The sequence below is a fragment of the Motacilla alba genome, chromosome Z, assembly GCF_015832195.1.
Source record: "Motacilla alba alba isolate MOTALB_02 chromosome Z, Motacilla_alba_V1.0_pri, whole genome shotgun sequence".
NCBI classification, from domain to species: domain Eukaryota; kingdom Metazoa; phylum Chordata; class Aves; order Passeriformes; family Motacillidae; genus Motacilla; species Motacilla alba.
Window position 1 is genome coordinate 74,792,948 of NC_052046.1, and position 15,054 is coordinate 74,808,001.

The 15,054-nt window shown below is 49.1% G+C and overlaps 1 protein-coding gene across 1 annotated transcript in view; it reads right to left on the bottom strand.

Annotated features, from left to right (window-relative positions):
* Positions 1 to 12,943: 12,943 nt before the first annotated feature.
* The window catches only part of CKMT2 (creatine kinase, mitochondrial 2), a 28,419-nt gene continuing 26,308 nt past the window's right edge, over positions 12,944 to 15,054 (bottom strand). Inside the window, exon 11 of the mRNA XM_038124840.1 lies at positions 12,944 to 13,171. Coding sequence (XP_037980768.1) covers positions 13,052 to 13,171 — 120 coding nt within the window. The 3' untranslated portion in view covers positions 12,944 to 13,051. The remainder of the gene's footprint in view (positions 13,172 to 15,054) is intronic.

Below are 15,054 nucleotides of genomic sequence, written 5' to 3' on the forward strand. Positions count from 1 at the left end.
GGGCGGAGCCAGGAGCGAGTGACGGATCCGCAGCGCAGCTGCAGAAACTCACCGGACGGTCTGCAGCGGGTTTCTGCGGCTGTCCCGATGGCTCCTCCGGCATGACAAGCTGGGGCTGCCGCGGGGCTCCGGCGCTGGCAGCACGGCGAGCCCCGGCCAGGATTCCGCGGCTGCCGGGACACGCTCGGTGATGTCACAGCTCCCCGAGCCCGGCCGGGGCTCTGCCGGGGCTCCCCCGCCGCTGCCGCCTCCCGCACGGCTCCAAAGGCCCGAGGGCTGCCGACGGTGGAACGGAGCTGCGCGACATCAAAAGCACCCGCTGACACCAAAGCCGCACGCCGAGATGTGCGTGTCCTCAGGGCAGCGCCCGGGCCATGGAGAGGAACAAACAGCCAGAAACTCCTGAATGTCTGCGGGCAGAACTCAAAGCAGTGCGCTCTCGGACCGCAGGAGCACATCTGCCTCGACGAGGAGGGAGTTCGGGTCAGGGAAAGGCTCTTGTGAAACCTCTCAAGCCCAGAGATTTCGAGCCCCGGGTGTGAGCGTGTGTGCCGAACAACAAGTGAACCCACCCTGCAGTATCCTGGCAAAGCACTTTCTCCTTCTCCGAACACTGCTGTACTTTCTGTAGCTCCGTTCTTAAAGTTCCTGTTAAATTGTCTCTGTCTGCACATTTAGAGTGCAGACGATTTAACTCTTGCTGGCACCAGCTATGGTATCCTGAGCTTTTTCAGGTTTTGTCTTATGGCACACATCCATCAGGATACCTGGGACATATCCTTCAAGACTGAAGGTTTTAATTGCAAGAGATAAAAACTCCACAACATTCCACACTCTCTGGGATAAGTCTCAAAACTTCATTTCTCATTTGTGACCTGATCTCTGTAAATGGTTTTCAGATGTGGTTATGCTAATTCTGTCTCATGTAGTTATTTAAATATATTGTGCCAAACAAAATAAGGGGGGATGGAGGATGTGTTGTGTCTTGTTTCATTTTTTCATAATTATTTCCAAGACATTTCAGTACACAAGCTTGTGATTTAAAAAAAAATAAAATAATAAAAGTAGAGAGTAAGACAGCAAACCAACTCCATGGACAAATCACAGAAAAGAAAGGTTTAAGTTTGGATATCTGAAATCAAGATTGAGTTATAAAATGCAGACTTTCTCACAGTTGTCTTCTGTTTCCTTTCGTGAAGAGAAGTTGTCAGGTGCAGTCCATGGTCATGCTCTCTGAGTCTTCCTTCAGGGTTTCATAGAAGGCTTGGCTTTTATTTGCTTCTTCACTGGAGTGCAATTCGAGTTTTTTGTTTGACTCCTGTAGCTGTTGCTCCTGTTCATTCAGAAGTGATTGTACCTGATGCTTCCAATGTAATGCAGTATTTAATTCTCCTACACTCTCAAACCTCTCACTGCGTGATGATTTTTTGCCAAAGCATATTTAGTTGCTCTCGCAGGCTCTGGGCTTTGTCAGCTTCTTTTTTTCACCTAACTGAAATTCCATTTGAACTCTGCAAGTTGTATGTGTAGTGAGTGGTGCTCCATCTGTGCTGCATGAAGCTTTCCTGAAAATTCAAATATTGCCTTCTGCAAGGATGCTTTTATTTTCATACTGTACAGTCTGTCACACAATCCACCCTCCAGACAAGGACTCTTTCTCCAGATCAGTGGTGCACTTGTGGGCTAGTGGAACTGACTGGTGGAACATTTTTACATTCAGCTTGTCCATCATTTCTGAAAAGGAGTTTCTGCCTGCAGCTATTTTTACATGTCCACAAAGCCAGGACTTTGGTTTGATAGAAACATTCTGCTGTTCAGTCACGATTATTGCAGCATGGAAATTAACTAGGAAACCAGCTGAGTGCTTCAAAGCTGTCCATTTCTTCATTTTCACCAACTGGCAGATGATGCCTGTGCTTGGATTCTCCTACACACACTCAAAATCCAGTGCCTCCTTTGAAGCTCTTTTGTCCAGGTGAAAAGGGAACAAGAAGACTGGGCTAAAGCTTTGAGCCTTTTAGCTGCCAAAACTGCAGTCACAGGTGCTAGGAACACATAAACCAGGCCTTGGGTTCTTCTTTGCCTCAGCCTTGCTTCATCTGGTTTGTTCTCCTCATTGGCAGGGAGAGCATTAATTAGGCTCCTGATTTTCTGTTCCACTGGTTTGTGGATGTTGACCTGGTCATGGAGAGAGCCTCTTTGGGAAGACAGAAGCACACAGTAGAGAGGACACAGGCACACCATGCTCCTTCTTGCCCACTCCTCCTTGTCGCATTCTCTACATCCTTTTTTAAACTGCCTGCTAATGTCCTGGAGGTTGCCTCAAGTTCATAAGTAAGAACAATTAGAAGCTTATGGAAGTTTTCTACACATGGAGAGAAATAAAAAATGCCACCATTAGGCAAAGGTGCAAATAGGGAAGAATCAAATAAACAGCAACTGCCCAGCCACTGTTGCATACAAAATAGGTGAGATTTTGTTTCCACAGCAAGACCCAGCTACTGAGGATTTGGAAGTCAGCAGATCTGTTTGTGGCAGCTCACCATTACTCTGGAGCCCAGCAATCACATGCCCTGACTGTCAGGGATATCCTTTAGGAAGAAAACATGCCAGAAAAAAGAATTTTCTTCCTGAGGCCACTCTGAATTCTGCAGGAATAATGATGGTTTGTTTTGTTTGGAGGCAGATAGCTGGTGGAGAGAGAAATCCTCATGAAAGCACAGTAGTTATAAATTGGACAATTAGGACTGATCCTAGGAAGCTGGGTTTTGAAGCATTCAGCAGTTTACTCTCCATTCGTCAGCTCCTGAGGCATGGAGAGTGCAAAATGAGAGACAGGAGGAGAATTGGGACAGAGAGGTTGGAGATTTTGGGGTTGTTACACCAAGCAGCAAATGCTGGAGAGGTTTTAGCCTTAAATCCTGCTGCTGAGAGCAAAACCTCTTAATAAACCCGTTTTTCTCTGTTGTGTTTGGGGATTAAACCTCTGTTGCAGCCAAGGATTTTAGAGACATTTAACCCTGACTTCAATCTCCCTGGTGCAAGTGGGGAAAGGAGCTGCTTTCCTTGCTAAACAAAACATGCCCTGCGTGCTGTCATCACTGTCACAGGTGCTGGTATGGGAGAAGGTGCCTTTGGGTTTGATCTCATCAGGCAGATTCTCAGCTGCAACAAGGTGGCTTAAGCATCACTGACCACTAAAAATGATCACTTGAAGTTCAAGATGCAGTTTCTTTAAGGTGTAAGAAAATGGTATAAGTTTTTGTTAGAAAATAATTATTATCTCTCTCTGACTTGAAATATCTACCTCCTGTAGGATAAAAGCATAGCTCTAAAGAGCAGGAGTATTTCTAACACATGATCTTCTGCTTTCTTGCCTTCCTTGTCCAGGGTCCCACGCAGCTGATTTTATTTGGGGTTTAACCAGATGCTCATCCCTTTCCTTAGTCTTACAGTTATGCTTCGAGCATAACTATAACTATAACTATAACTTGGAGCACGGAGGGGGATTGCCAGACAGCTCAAGCCTTAGCACAGGCAAACACTCCCCAGTCCTTCTCAGGCAACACTTTGCTCTGGGTTTCAAGTTGTTCCCACTTGTCTGTGAAGATGCCCCTAAAACCACGAGGCAAGCCCTCAGAACTGGTGTTACATTTCCAGAAATGAAGAAAAGAAGCTGAAACCCAACAAAGTTTTTAAGGCAATGGTTTTAAGAGAGGAACTTAACCCCCTGTGCAGTTTCATCTCACTGGGAAACATGCCTGAAACCTGGGCATGAGGGTGGAAAGGCAACACTCTTCTGCTTCTCGTTGCTGAAACACATAGTGACCATGTTTCTCTCATAGCCCAAGCCATGTTCTCCATGTTCTCCATCTCCACCCTTGCTCAGAGCCCTTTCCCACCTAACCTGGAATGGTCCCAGGGACAGGGCACCTACAAGCTCTTGGGGCAACCTGTGCCAGGGTGGCACCATGCTCCGAGTAAACAAGTTCTGCCTTAGACCTACTCTGACTTGATCTCCATTTTGTTTAAAAATATTCACCCACATCCTATTGTAATTGTTAAAAAAGGTGTCCCCCACTTTCTTCAAAGCCATTCTGAAGTCTTGCAAAGTGGCAAGAAAGTCTCCCTGGGGCCTGTTCTTCACAAAGCTGAAGAACTCTACCTCTCTCCGCATTTCCTGAGAGGACAGGTGCTCTGTTTTCTGGCTGTTTCTGTTGCCCTGTTTTGTAATTTGGTGGGGTGTTCCGTTTTATCTAATGGCAAAAGAATTGAAGTAGAGCAATGCAGGCTACAGAGACATGAAACAGTGCTGGAGGAGCCCAAGGAAGCCAGTCCCGGCCGAGCGGTCAGAGATTTGGCTGTGGGCAGGAGGGGCTGTGGGGGGCTCCCTGTGAGCCCCTGAGGGGCCCTGGTTTGTGCCCCCCAGCCCACCCTGAGGGGTTTCTGGCACGCAGACAGGGACAGCTGAGAGGGGCTTGTGCCAGCCCCATCTGCTGCCTGGCACGCTCAAGCAGACAGGAGCTGTGCCAGGGTTACTGCCAGCCTGTGTGGCAGAGAGGCAACTGCAGCACCCAGTGCCCCTGGGCTGGCCCTGCTGGGAAGGAAGGGGCCATCCAGCACAGGAGGGGCAGGGCATGCAAAGGCAGACACTGCTCTGTCTCCCTCTGGAAATCAGCACAGTGCCTGCCTTTCAAAGGCAGGGACCTGTGGGAGTCATTGCAGCTTCCTGAAAGGAAGAAACCCCAGGGACAGAAAGCACCATTTCTAGAGCACTGGCAGGGCAAAACTCCCAGCAAGATGAAGAAACAGATGAATGGGATTCTGGGCCAGGTTTGCCTGTGATGGCAAGGTCCTGCACATGACAATTGAGGAGCAGATGGTCCCATTGTTCTACTTTCTGAGTCTTTCTAGGAAGTAGAGGAATCCTCATTGAGCCTGTGAAGTGCTGTGCTTGGAAAGTCATGGTTCACTGTTCTTTGTTGTTTTGGTTTTTTTCCTGTGGACAGCATCCATTTCTAAAATCAGCCAAGCCAGCATCCATCCTGGCACTACTCATCAACTTTGTGAAGAAGTAGGAGATGAGAACGTAACAATCACGTCAAGATGTTATCTGCATAACCAATTTAGAGTAGGATGGTAGAGTAGGATTGTGGAAGAGCTTTGTAGATTAGGTTAATAGATTAGGATTGTCATTAAATAAAGTTTCTGAAATATCAACTCATTTGGATAATTCCCCTCCTTCTGACCCCTTCAGAAAACTCAAGATTTCCTTCTGAATTACCAGTTGTTTTTACTGGTGCAAAGTCACAGGGCTTTTTTTTGTATGATTTGAAAGTGGAGAAGTCTCTTCTTCATTCATCCTCTTCAGACCACTCTGCCTTTGGAATGTGACCCACTGGCCAGTTTTTGCCTAGCTGTGGTATTTCTAGGTGAGGCAGAAAGGGCAGTGGCATTTGCAGGGAAAACCAAAGGAGGAGTGGGGCAGCCAAGAGATCCTGTGTGGATTGAGGCCTGCAGCTGTGAGTGGAGAACATTTGGGTTGCTCCCCTTGGATTTGTATCCCCAAGTGCAATGTCTTTGGCTGGAGGAGAGCCTTGCTCAGGTGAGAAAGCAGCAAGATCAGAGAGGCTGCTGTGGAAGGTGTCCTGTGGTGCAGAGCTGGCAGCGGCTGTGAGGTGAGAGCGGGCCCGGGCTGGCCCGGGCTGGAGCCCCAGCAGAGCCCTGGCAGAGGCCGGAGCAGCCCGAGCCTGGGCAGAGGCGGGCTGGAAGGAGGCCCTTGGAGCTGCAAGAGGCAGCAGCCAGGCCCTGGTGCCTCTTGCTGGCAGCGGGCGAATGCTGCGCTCTCAGAGCCCAGGTGGCAGCTGGCTGCTGCCCAGGGGAAGCCAAGCCGTGCTGGGCACAGCCCAGGCTGGAGGCATTGGCCGTCTGCAGCGTGCCCAGGAGCAGAGAAAGGCCAAGGGCAGCCCAGGGCCGCTGGCCTGGCTGAGGATTGCTGCTCTTCTGCTGGCTGCCCTGCAGCTGCTGGGAAAGGGCAGCAGTGTGTGCAGCACTCTGGGCAGCGGGGCAGGGAGCCGGGCTGCTGGGCAGGTGCAGCACAGCTCAGCGGCCTTCAGGCACGGCGCTTCTGCCGGGGGAACCCAGGCCAGCGCCAGGCAGCCACAGCTTGGCAGGGCACATCTGCAGGAGCCAGTGCCTGACGCAGCTCTGGCAGGAAGCGCCTGCAATCCTGCAGGTCTGCCCTGAGCCGCAGCAAAGGGGTGAGATGCAGAGTGCTCTGCAGAAATATTCAGGGCCACCAGGCCAGCCTGCTTTGTGCTCTCGGGCGCACAGCAAGCGCTGTGCAATGCGGCTCTGAGCTGCTGGGAGAGAGGTGTTAGAAATAAACAAACTCTTAGATACAATTCACTGGAGACAAAGTCATTAAAACAAAAGTGAACTTTCTTCTTAGTAAGGATTCAACTGAGCTGAACATCTGTCTCTCCTGAGAGCCGAACATACACGCAGCCAACAAAATGCTGCTTTTTATTGCTTTTCCCAGCCCTGGGCAATCCCTGTCCCCTTTCCCTTTGGCTGGGTACTAAGGAACTTATATTCTCTCCCAACAGCCTACTTTTCTGTCCCCTCTCCTCTTCTCTTTCTTCCCTTTGGTCTGGTGTTCAACCCCTCCCCTTTTCCAGCTCACAGCAACACCCAACAACTTAACTGGAACAAATGCAAACTATAACTAACAACACCTAGCACCAACAACTTCCATTCTTTTTTCTAATAACCTTTTGTCTGCAGCAAAGTATTACCTCGTATCTCCCAGAGGGAATCGGGGATGAGCCTGAGGCTTGTGCTTGGCCAGCAAACGGATTTGCAAGGAAGCAGAAGGGTTTCAGAAGGCAGTTTGTGTTTTCTTCATTGATTTCTGAAGGAAAGGCGCAATGTGGCTTCAGTCAGCAAAAGCATTTGCAAGGTGCATTGACAAAATGCTTGTGAGCTGTTGGAACCCAGGACGTTCCTCTGACTGCTCAGGATGGCTGGAGCCCCAGGCAGGAGGCTCTGAAGCCCTGGCATGCAGCCGAAGGCACCTGTGATGTGATTCTGATCCTTGGAACAAACTACCAACTCTGTATGAAGAATGACAAGTCACAAAAGTTTGAGTAGCATAACAGCAGTTGTCACAGGGTGAAGAGTAGAATTTTGGGGATTTTTAGAGTGGAGGTTCCGGTCCCAAAATGGAGGGATTTGGGCATGTCCTGTCCTTTTCTTTCTTCTTTCTAACCTCCAGTATTTAGCAACTGACTGTCTAACATAGGTGATAGGTATTGGAACATAACTATAAATATAGTATACGTAGGTTTTAGTATAAAAACAACACCAGCCCGGGAGGCGGGCAGTGTGCCTCTGGCTGATCTGCTGAACAGATCTCGGCAGGCCAGAGAAAGAATGGAAGAGATGAGAAATAACAAAGAACCTTAGGAACTGCAGCCAAAGAGTCCTGACTCCTTCTTCAACAGCTGGGCAGGGAAAAAAGACTTTCCGATGCATCTGAGGATCATCCTGATAGCAGAGACTGCCAGACAAAACTTTTAAACAGCTAAGTGAAAAAATCTTGTGTTAGTTCCCAAAACACAATATTGCTGCACCAAAGTAAGAACATACAGGCCAGGAATATGTCCATCTATTTGTCATATTGTTGGATGAAGGCACACTTTTCTAAATACCTACTGGCTTTGATAACCACAAAAGGTGATAGAGATTGGGCTGCACCAGGGTTTCCTCATCTTTCTGTTGCACAGGGACGGCGTACCTCTGTGTCTCAGCCACTCCGCTGCTGCTGCTGCTGCTTCATTTGCTTTTAGGCTCACACAGAGCTCACTGCTAGCCCACCATGGTCTCTGCTTCTGCCCTCTTCCTGGGCCTGTGAGGGGAAGGAGCATTGCTGTGCTTGCAGGAAGCTCTTTGTGGAAACTTCTGGCATTGCAAGCTCCTTTGCCCCCGCTGGATGCTTGCCATTGTATCTGTCTGAAATTTCTCTCATCTGCCTCATGATTCCTCATGAAAAAAGCAGAAACTGGGACCACCTAGAAAGGATCCCGTTTAACATCCTGGTCTGGTGGGAGCTTGCCAGGGTCCCAGGACCGGAGCAGAGCCTCTGGATTGCCAAGTTGGTTTTCACCAGGTGTGTTTGTCTACTCCATGGAAGAGGGGCAATGTGCCCTTTCCCTCACTCCTCAACAATGATCCTGCAATCTTCCTACCTCCCAACTTGGCTGGACTTTTCTGAGATGACCTTTTGGTGGTCCCCATGGAATACCCTACATCTACTGTGCAGCCACCGTGATAGACAAACTGAGATGGGAGAAGCCTTTTCTCCAAGGACTGAGACATGAGACCCTGATATGGAACAGCTCCCCCTTCCTCCCAAGGACTGAGACCGAAGCCTCTAACCTGGGGGGGGTGTGGGGGAGGCAAGCTGCTTCAGGTGTGACCACTGCACCAAGAAGACAACGGCTCTCGCCCACTGCTGAGATCACAGACTATTGTATTTGTCTCCCCCGCTCCACAATTTCCAATAGAGTTATCATAATAAAACCCCCCAGGTTGGCTTGAGATTTCGAGCTCTCCCCTGACATGAATATGACAAGTGCCGTCGACTGGACTTCAGAGGACTTAGTTGTCTCTATTTTTGGTAGCAATAACCTCCCTTTCTCTTCTACCCTTTCTTTTCCTTATGCTTCCCTTTTTCCCCAGTTTCCCCGCAATGCATTTTGCTGTGATCATTCAATAAAGTACGCTGGTTTTTGATTATTACTGCAACCCCCTTTGCCGTGTCGGGTGTTTTTGCACTCTGAGATCAATCTAAGGAACCATCATGAACCCCGTTCGTAAGGACAGATTGTGACATCAATTAATGGCCTAGAGTTGTAGTGGACTCATGCTGGTGTCTTCCCAAACGGCCTTGCCTTTTTCTTTCTGCGGGAACCACCACTTCTTTTTCTTCCCCCCATCTGAGGAGAGTTCCCATGCAGATGCCTCCTGCAGCCAACTCTTGTCACTGTAGGCTGACAAAAGAGATCTTGCAGTGGAGTGAGACTCCCTAGAGCTGCTGTGGAGAGCTGAAGGGGGAAGCTTTGTCCTTCAGTCTTGAAGTCTTGTTGGGGAGCTGCTTGTGCTCTGGGGGACAGACACCAATGATGTTTATCCAAGCCTTGCAAGTTCATTCCTGAGCTTCTTGACTCAGCTCAGAGACTTAGAGGCTGTCAAAGTGGGACACAGATTTCAGTCTGGGAACTTTTTGAAATGCTTCAATTACTCTTTTATTGGTTTTCTGAAGAAATATTTCCATAATCTTTTGCTTCCAGAGAATCTTTTCCATGTCTTTAGGAAACTTCCCTCTGCTGCCCTTCCAGATCAGGCCAATTCCCAGGGCTCCTTCCCAAACCACAGAGTAGCCCATGGGCTCCATCCTGCAGCTGGAACAGAAGGAAGCACAGAGTTTGCTGTTGTGAGAGTGGAGCTTCTCTTTCCTGCCTGCTTTCCCTTTGGGACAGGTTGGTGTGTGCTCATCTGATAAAGGCAGGTTGAAACGCTGAAGGAGTTGTGTTTCAAACTGCTCCCTCCTCGAGCTCTGCTGTGGGGATGCTTGTCCAAAAGGCCTCTTGGTGTGAGCTCCCAGTGACAGATTGAGATACTCTGTCCGAAAATACTCTCATCTGCTTCATGATTTGTAGACCACCGAGCATTCTGTTCGATATCCTGGTTTGGTGGGGGCTTGCCAGGGCCCCGGGACTGGAACTTGAGTTATTTTTCACAGGTGTGTTTGTCCACCTCATGGAACACTGAACCCAGTGAAAGGAGAAGGGGCACTTTGCCCTCCTCCGCCTTCATCACTTTGCTTCAATGGCCATGGGATTTTTCCACCTCCTAACCTGGCTGGACTCTTTTCTGGAATGACCTTTTGGTGGTCCTCATGGAAAACCCTTCATCTACTGTACAACCACCGTGGCAGATGGACTGAGATGGGAGAAACCACTCCCTCCAAGACTGAGACATGAAACCCCTATATGGAAAAGGCTCCTTTTCTCCTCCAGGACTGAAACCTCTAACCTGGGAGGTGAGGGGGGCAGTGTCCATGGGGGAGAACAGCTGATCAAACTGAGATGTTTGCCTGCAGGCAGTGACCACTGGACCAAGAAGACAATAGCTCTCGCCCACTGCTGACCAGATGAGATCATAAGACTATTGTATCTTTTCCCCCACTCTTTCCCAACTTTCAATAGAAAATTCTAATAAAAACCCTCGAGTTGGCTAGCTTGATGGAGATCTCCCTAAAACTCAGAAGCGACTCTTCGACTGGACCTCAACTGGACCTCGACTGGAACTTCGTCACCTCTGTGTTTTGGTAGCTATACCTATTCCCTCTTTCTTTTCCTTTCCTGCAGGTTTTCTTTCTATTTCTTTCTCTTTTCCCCAGTCCCCTCCAATGCATTTTGCTGTGATCATTCAATAAAGTACACTGATTTTGATTGTAACTGCAAACCCCCTTGCCGTGTTGGTGTTTTGAACCCCGAGATCAGACAACGAACCATCACAATCCTGTCCGTGAGGGCGGATCGTGACACGGGTTAAGGAAGGAGGTTGATATTTCAGGTTGTTATTGCTGAAAGCAGCTGGTTTCTGGAGGTGTCTAGAGCTTGGAGTGGCTCCTTTCAGGTTAGTTGTTTCCTGCTGCAGCATTCAAGGAGCAGCAGGAAACAAACTGCATGGTGCATGCTGCTCTGCTCCACAAGGATATGTTCATTCTCCTGAACATATCCCTGTGGAGCAGAGCGGCCACCTTCCATCTGCTCCTGAGGGGCACAGACCCTGCTCCCCCACACCTCATCCCCAGGGTGGGCTCTACTCAGAGGAGAATGGGCTCCAAGCAAACAGAAAACTGCCCTGAGCATATTTCATGAGGGAGGAGGACTGAGTAAAGACATCCTGCATTGACTTGTCACTGTCCAAGTTTAATTTAAAATATTAATTAGCGCTGTGCCATGAAGAATGAAAACACACCATTCATGTGAAGCACCCGGGTTGTTCTCAATGGCTGTATAGAGATCATGAAGAGAGAGGAAGGTCACAGAAATGGAAAATGTGGGTGACAAGAAGCCCTTGCAAAATATCCCATGTGAGGAGGAGTATTTTGGTTGTGAACAATGTGCTTGGAAGCCAGCAATACAGAGAATGCCACAGTTGGAGCAGACCAGGGAATAAGTCATACCTGGGTGTCCCTATTTTGTGCAGACTCACAATTCCCTGTCTGGTCAGAGCAGGGATGGCCAGGGCATTGCTCTGGGTTATTTGCTCATCTCAGGCATTTTGCAGTGGTTGTTTCAGCCACGGATCACACCTTTGTGTAGGCTGGGGGTCTGGAGGGGTTCTGTCCCAAAACACCCACCAATCCCACCCCAGCCCCCGTGTGGATCAGAACCTTGCTCCCTGAGTTTTGGGTATCTCTGGGTCTGTTCCAACATTTGACCACCCTTGCAGGGCAGATGGCCTCTCTGATAAGTAACAGGAGTTCCCAGTGTCCCATCCTGGGTCTGTTGCCTCCTGTCCTTTCACTCTGCACCCCCAAGGAGAGCCTTGAGCCTGGTTTTCCCCTGCTGCAGACAGAGGTGGGCATCATTAAGATGCCCTCTTAGCCTTCTCCTGCCAGGCTCTGCCTCTGCTGGAGCCCACGAGGTTTCCAGCAGCCCATTTCCAATGTGAAATGCTCTCTGAAGAGCAGCCCTCCTCTCCAGCTCTTATGTGGTACCATCAGTGGACTGGCTGGTGAGTGATGCGCCTCATCCTCCAGGTTGTTAAAGCCACTGAAAAAGCCATCAGCCCCATAGCAGCCCCTCAGGATTGCTCTTAGCAAGGGGCAGCCTGCTGGACATCGTGCTGCTGACCATCAGCAGGAGAAAAGCAAAATACATGCTGAAATTTGAGGACACTTGGCCCACAGTTGGGTTTTGTGTTGAGCTGAGAGTTTTGGAGGGCTAACAGCGAAGCCTTTCCAGTTTTGCTTATTTGCCTTCTGTGTAGAATCAGCAACAGTCTGATTCCCTCCCCCAGAATTACTATAATCAGCCACCATTTGGAAAGCCTGCAGCAGAATGCTAGGGAATGTGCCCAGCATAGATGAGGAAGTAACAGTAATCACATGGAAGCTCCAGCCTGCTCTACACTCAGCAGCTGTCCCTCTGGGCCAGCACACCATGCTGCTGATTTTCAAGAGCAGCTAATTCACCATCTAGCTCTCAATTAGCTTCCAGTTGTGACTTTTAAAGTCTGTAGCCAGTTATGGGCCAACTATCCAGCCACAGCTCTGCAGATGTGACTCACCCAGGGACCTGCCTGGGAACTGGTGTTCTGGCTGTGAAACACTGTGTTTCCATATGCCAAAAAGAAGCAATCAGTGGGATTGTCAGCGCTTGCTGGTTTCTTCCTTTCCACTGTGCTGCCGTGCACATGGACCATGGTGAGCATGGAGATGTCCCCTGGAGTGGCAGCACATCCTCAGGGGCTCTGGGGAGGGGCAGCTGAGCCTGACCCCGTTACCTCTGAAGCTGAGAGCTGCAGGAGGGGACTGGAGCTGGGCAGGCTTAGGTGGGATGCAGAATATCAGCAAACTGATTTGCCTGCTGGGTTTTGGGCCAGGTTGCTGCAGCCCAAGGGCACAGGGCAGAAATGAGCAGGATGCTTACAGGAGGCATTGCAAATATGTCCAGAAGTGCAAGTGCTGCATAGAATTAGAAATTTGTGCTTCTTGCACAGCTGAAGTGGTACTTTTCTTATCACCAACCAAGAGAGGGAAGCAGTCCCCCAAAAAAAGAGCATCCCAAGGTGGTTGTATGGGTGCACCCCAGTAAAGCCGCACCCAGACCACTTTGTGCCGGCGCAGCCAGGCAGGGAGGAGACCTCAGGTGTCAGGCAGTGTTTTATTACACAATGCATTTATACAGAGATGTACAGGGGCGCCTTTCCATCAGAACGGCAGCCACATTTCCCCTCAGCTGCACCAGCAACTTCATCTCCTGCCAAACTGAGGCAGGGGGGGTGGCACCTTGATGTCTTGGCCTCTTTCCAGTTTCTTCTCACAGTCAACAAGGTAATTGACCCCGTCGATGACAATCTGGACTAGCTCCACCTACAACAACAAGAAGAGAGTTGTAGTAGCAGAGCTTTTAGCTCGTCTGTTGATAGAAGAGTGGGAAGTTGGCTTGTGCTGTCGCCACAGCAGACAAAGCTGAAAGTGAGGAGGGTCGCAGACATCACACGTCCTCTGGCCCAGGGAGTACACGCTGCGCAAAGCCACAGTAATTCCCTTCTCCTGTTTTCCCCGAGCAGCAGAAACCTTCAGTTAGGTCCCTAACGTTATTTCCACCAAACTGTGCTCCCACAGGAGCAAACCAACCAGGCAAGAATCCCTGTATAAAGGGTTCAGGAAGGAGCTGAGGGACCTGTTTCAAAAATGACCCTTGAGAGGGTGCAGGGTGCTGCTGAGCAGGGATGCCTTGCCCCGAGTGTTCCCCACTCTGCGCGAGGGTGAGGGCACAGAGCAGCTGTGCTCTGAGTGTTCAGCCCTGCCAGGCAGTGCCTGATGAAGCACCGAAGTCCTTGCTGTGTCCCCCACAGCTCCCAAGCCCGAAACACCCCATGCTTGCAGGATGTGTGAGCACAGAGACATGGAAGTGACTTGGGAGGGATGCTGGTGCAGGGAGAGCATGAAGGAGGCTTGTTGCCCCGCTTCACAGAAGCCCTGAATGCTGCTGGGGGCTCAGGGTGGGTGTCCTTGGTGGGCTGGGACTGGCAGGAGGGCAGGACTACCAGGAGCATGAGTGCCTGAGCGGGCTCATCAAAGCCCAGCTGTGTGCTTTCCCTGCACATGGCCCTGTGGGGTGGGCCCTCAGCCCTGGGGAGCAGCCTGCCCATCCTGCCAGGCTCAGCACACAGCTCAGGGCTCATCCTGCACCCAGCACTCCTTTGCTCCCAGCTCCTCAGTTAATGCCTTGGGATTTAGGTTTTATATTTTTATATTTCTATATTTTTATTTTATCTTTTATTTTATATAAATATTAATATAATTATATTTATTAAAATATTTCTGTCTCTATATAAATATAGCTTTATATAAATATAGCAATATATAAATATATAAATATTTATATTTTCCTATATTTTTATATTTATATTTTTAGATCCTGTACTGCTTTAGTGTATAGTTCTAAACTCCATACCCTGTTTTCCCTACCGTTTCCCCATTTTACTCAGACAAAACAATTCCTCTCTAGGCCTGAAAATCAAGGACACCTTATTATCTGAGATGCAAACAACAGTGAATTGAGGGGGGCACACTCGGAGAAAATTACTTCATTACCTGAAGCTGTAATTGGAGGATTAACCCCTGAAATGCAAATGGACCAAACTTTTACCTTTATGAAAAACTCATGCCCATCGACCACCTTGGGTGTAGCCCACTGGAGGCTTCTGATACCCCAATCTGTACCTTTGGAAGGCCTTTAATAAATACCTGTTTTTATTCCCTTAATCCTGCCTAGCCCCTGTTCTAGGCAGCCACTCCAAGGCATCAGAGTGACACTGCCAGAGGTGGGATTCGCTCCAGGCCCAAAATTCATAATTCTGCATGGCAGAGCAGCACTGAAATTCATAATTCTGTATGGCAGGGGCTGGTGGTGTCTTCATAACCTGTTTCAAAGTTGCTGCAGAATACAAGGGGCCCTATCCCCAGCAGACAGGTGACATTTAAGGACCACAGACCCTGTGGCACTGTGAGGCAGCAAGATGAAGCTGGTATTTCTTAATCTCCATGAAATGGGTCATTAGCAACCTTTAATGACTGGCTTGTTAAAGCCAAGTGTGGAGATTAATCCCATTGTCTCTTTATTGTGACAGTAGCTGATTTTCAAGGGATTTGTTTCTACTGTAAGGCATTTCAGTGGCTTAGCAGTTTATTTTATTGTCTTTTATGTTGGGAATTCAGAGGTCTGAATTTGCAGCCTCCATAAGAAA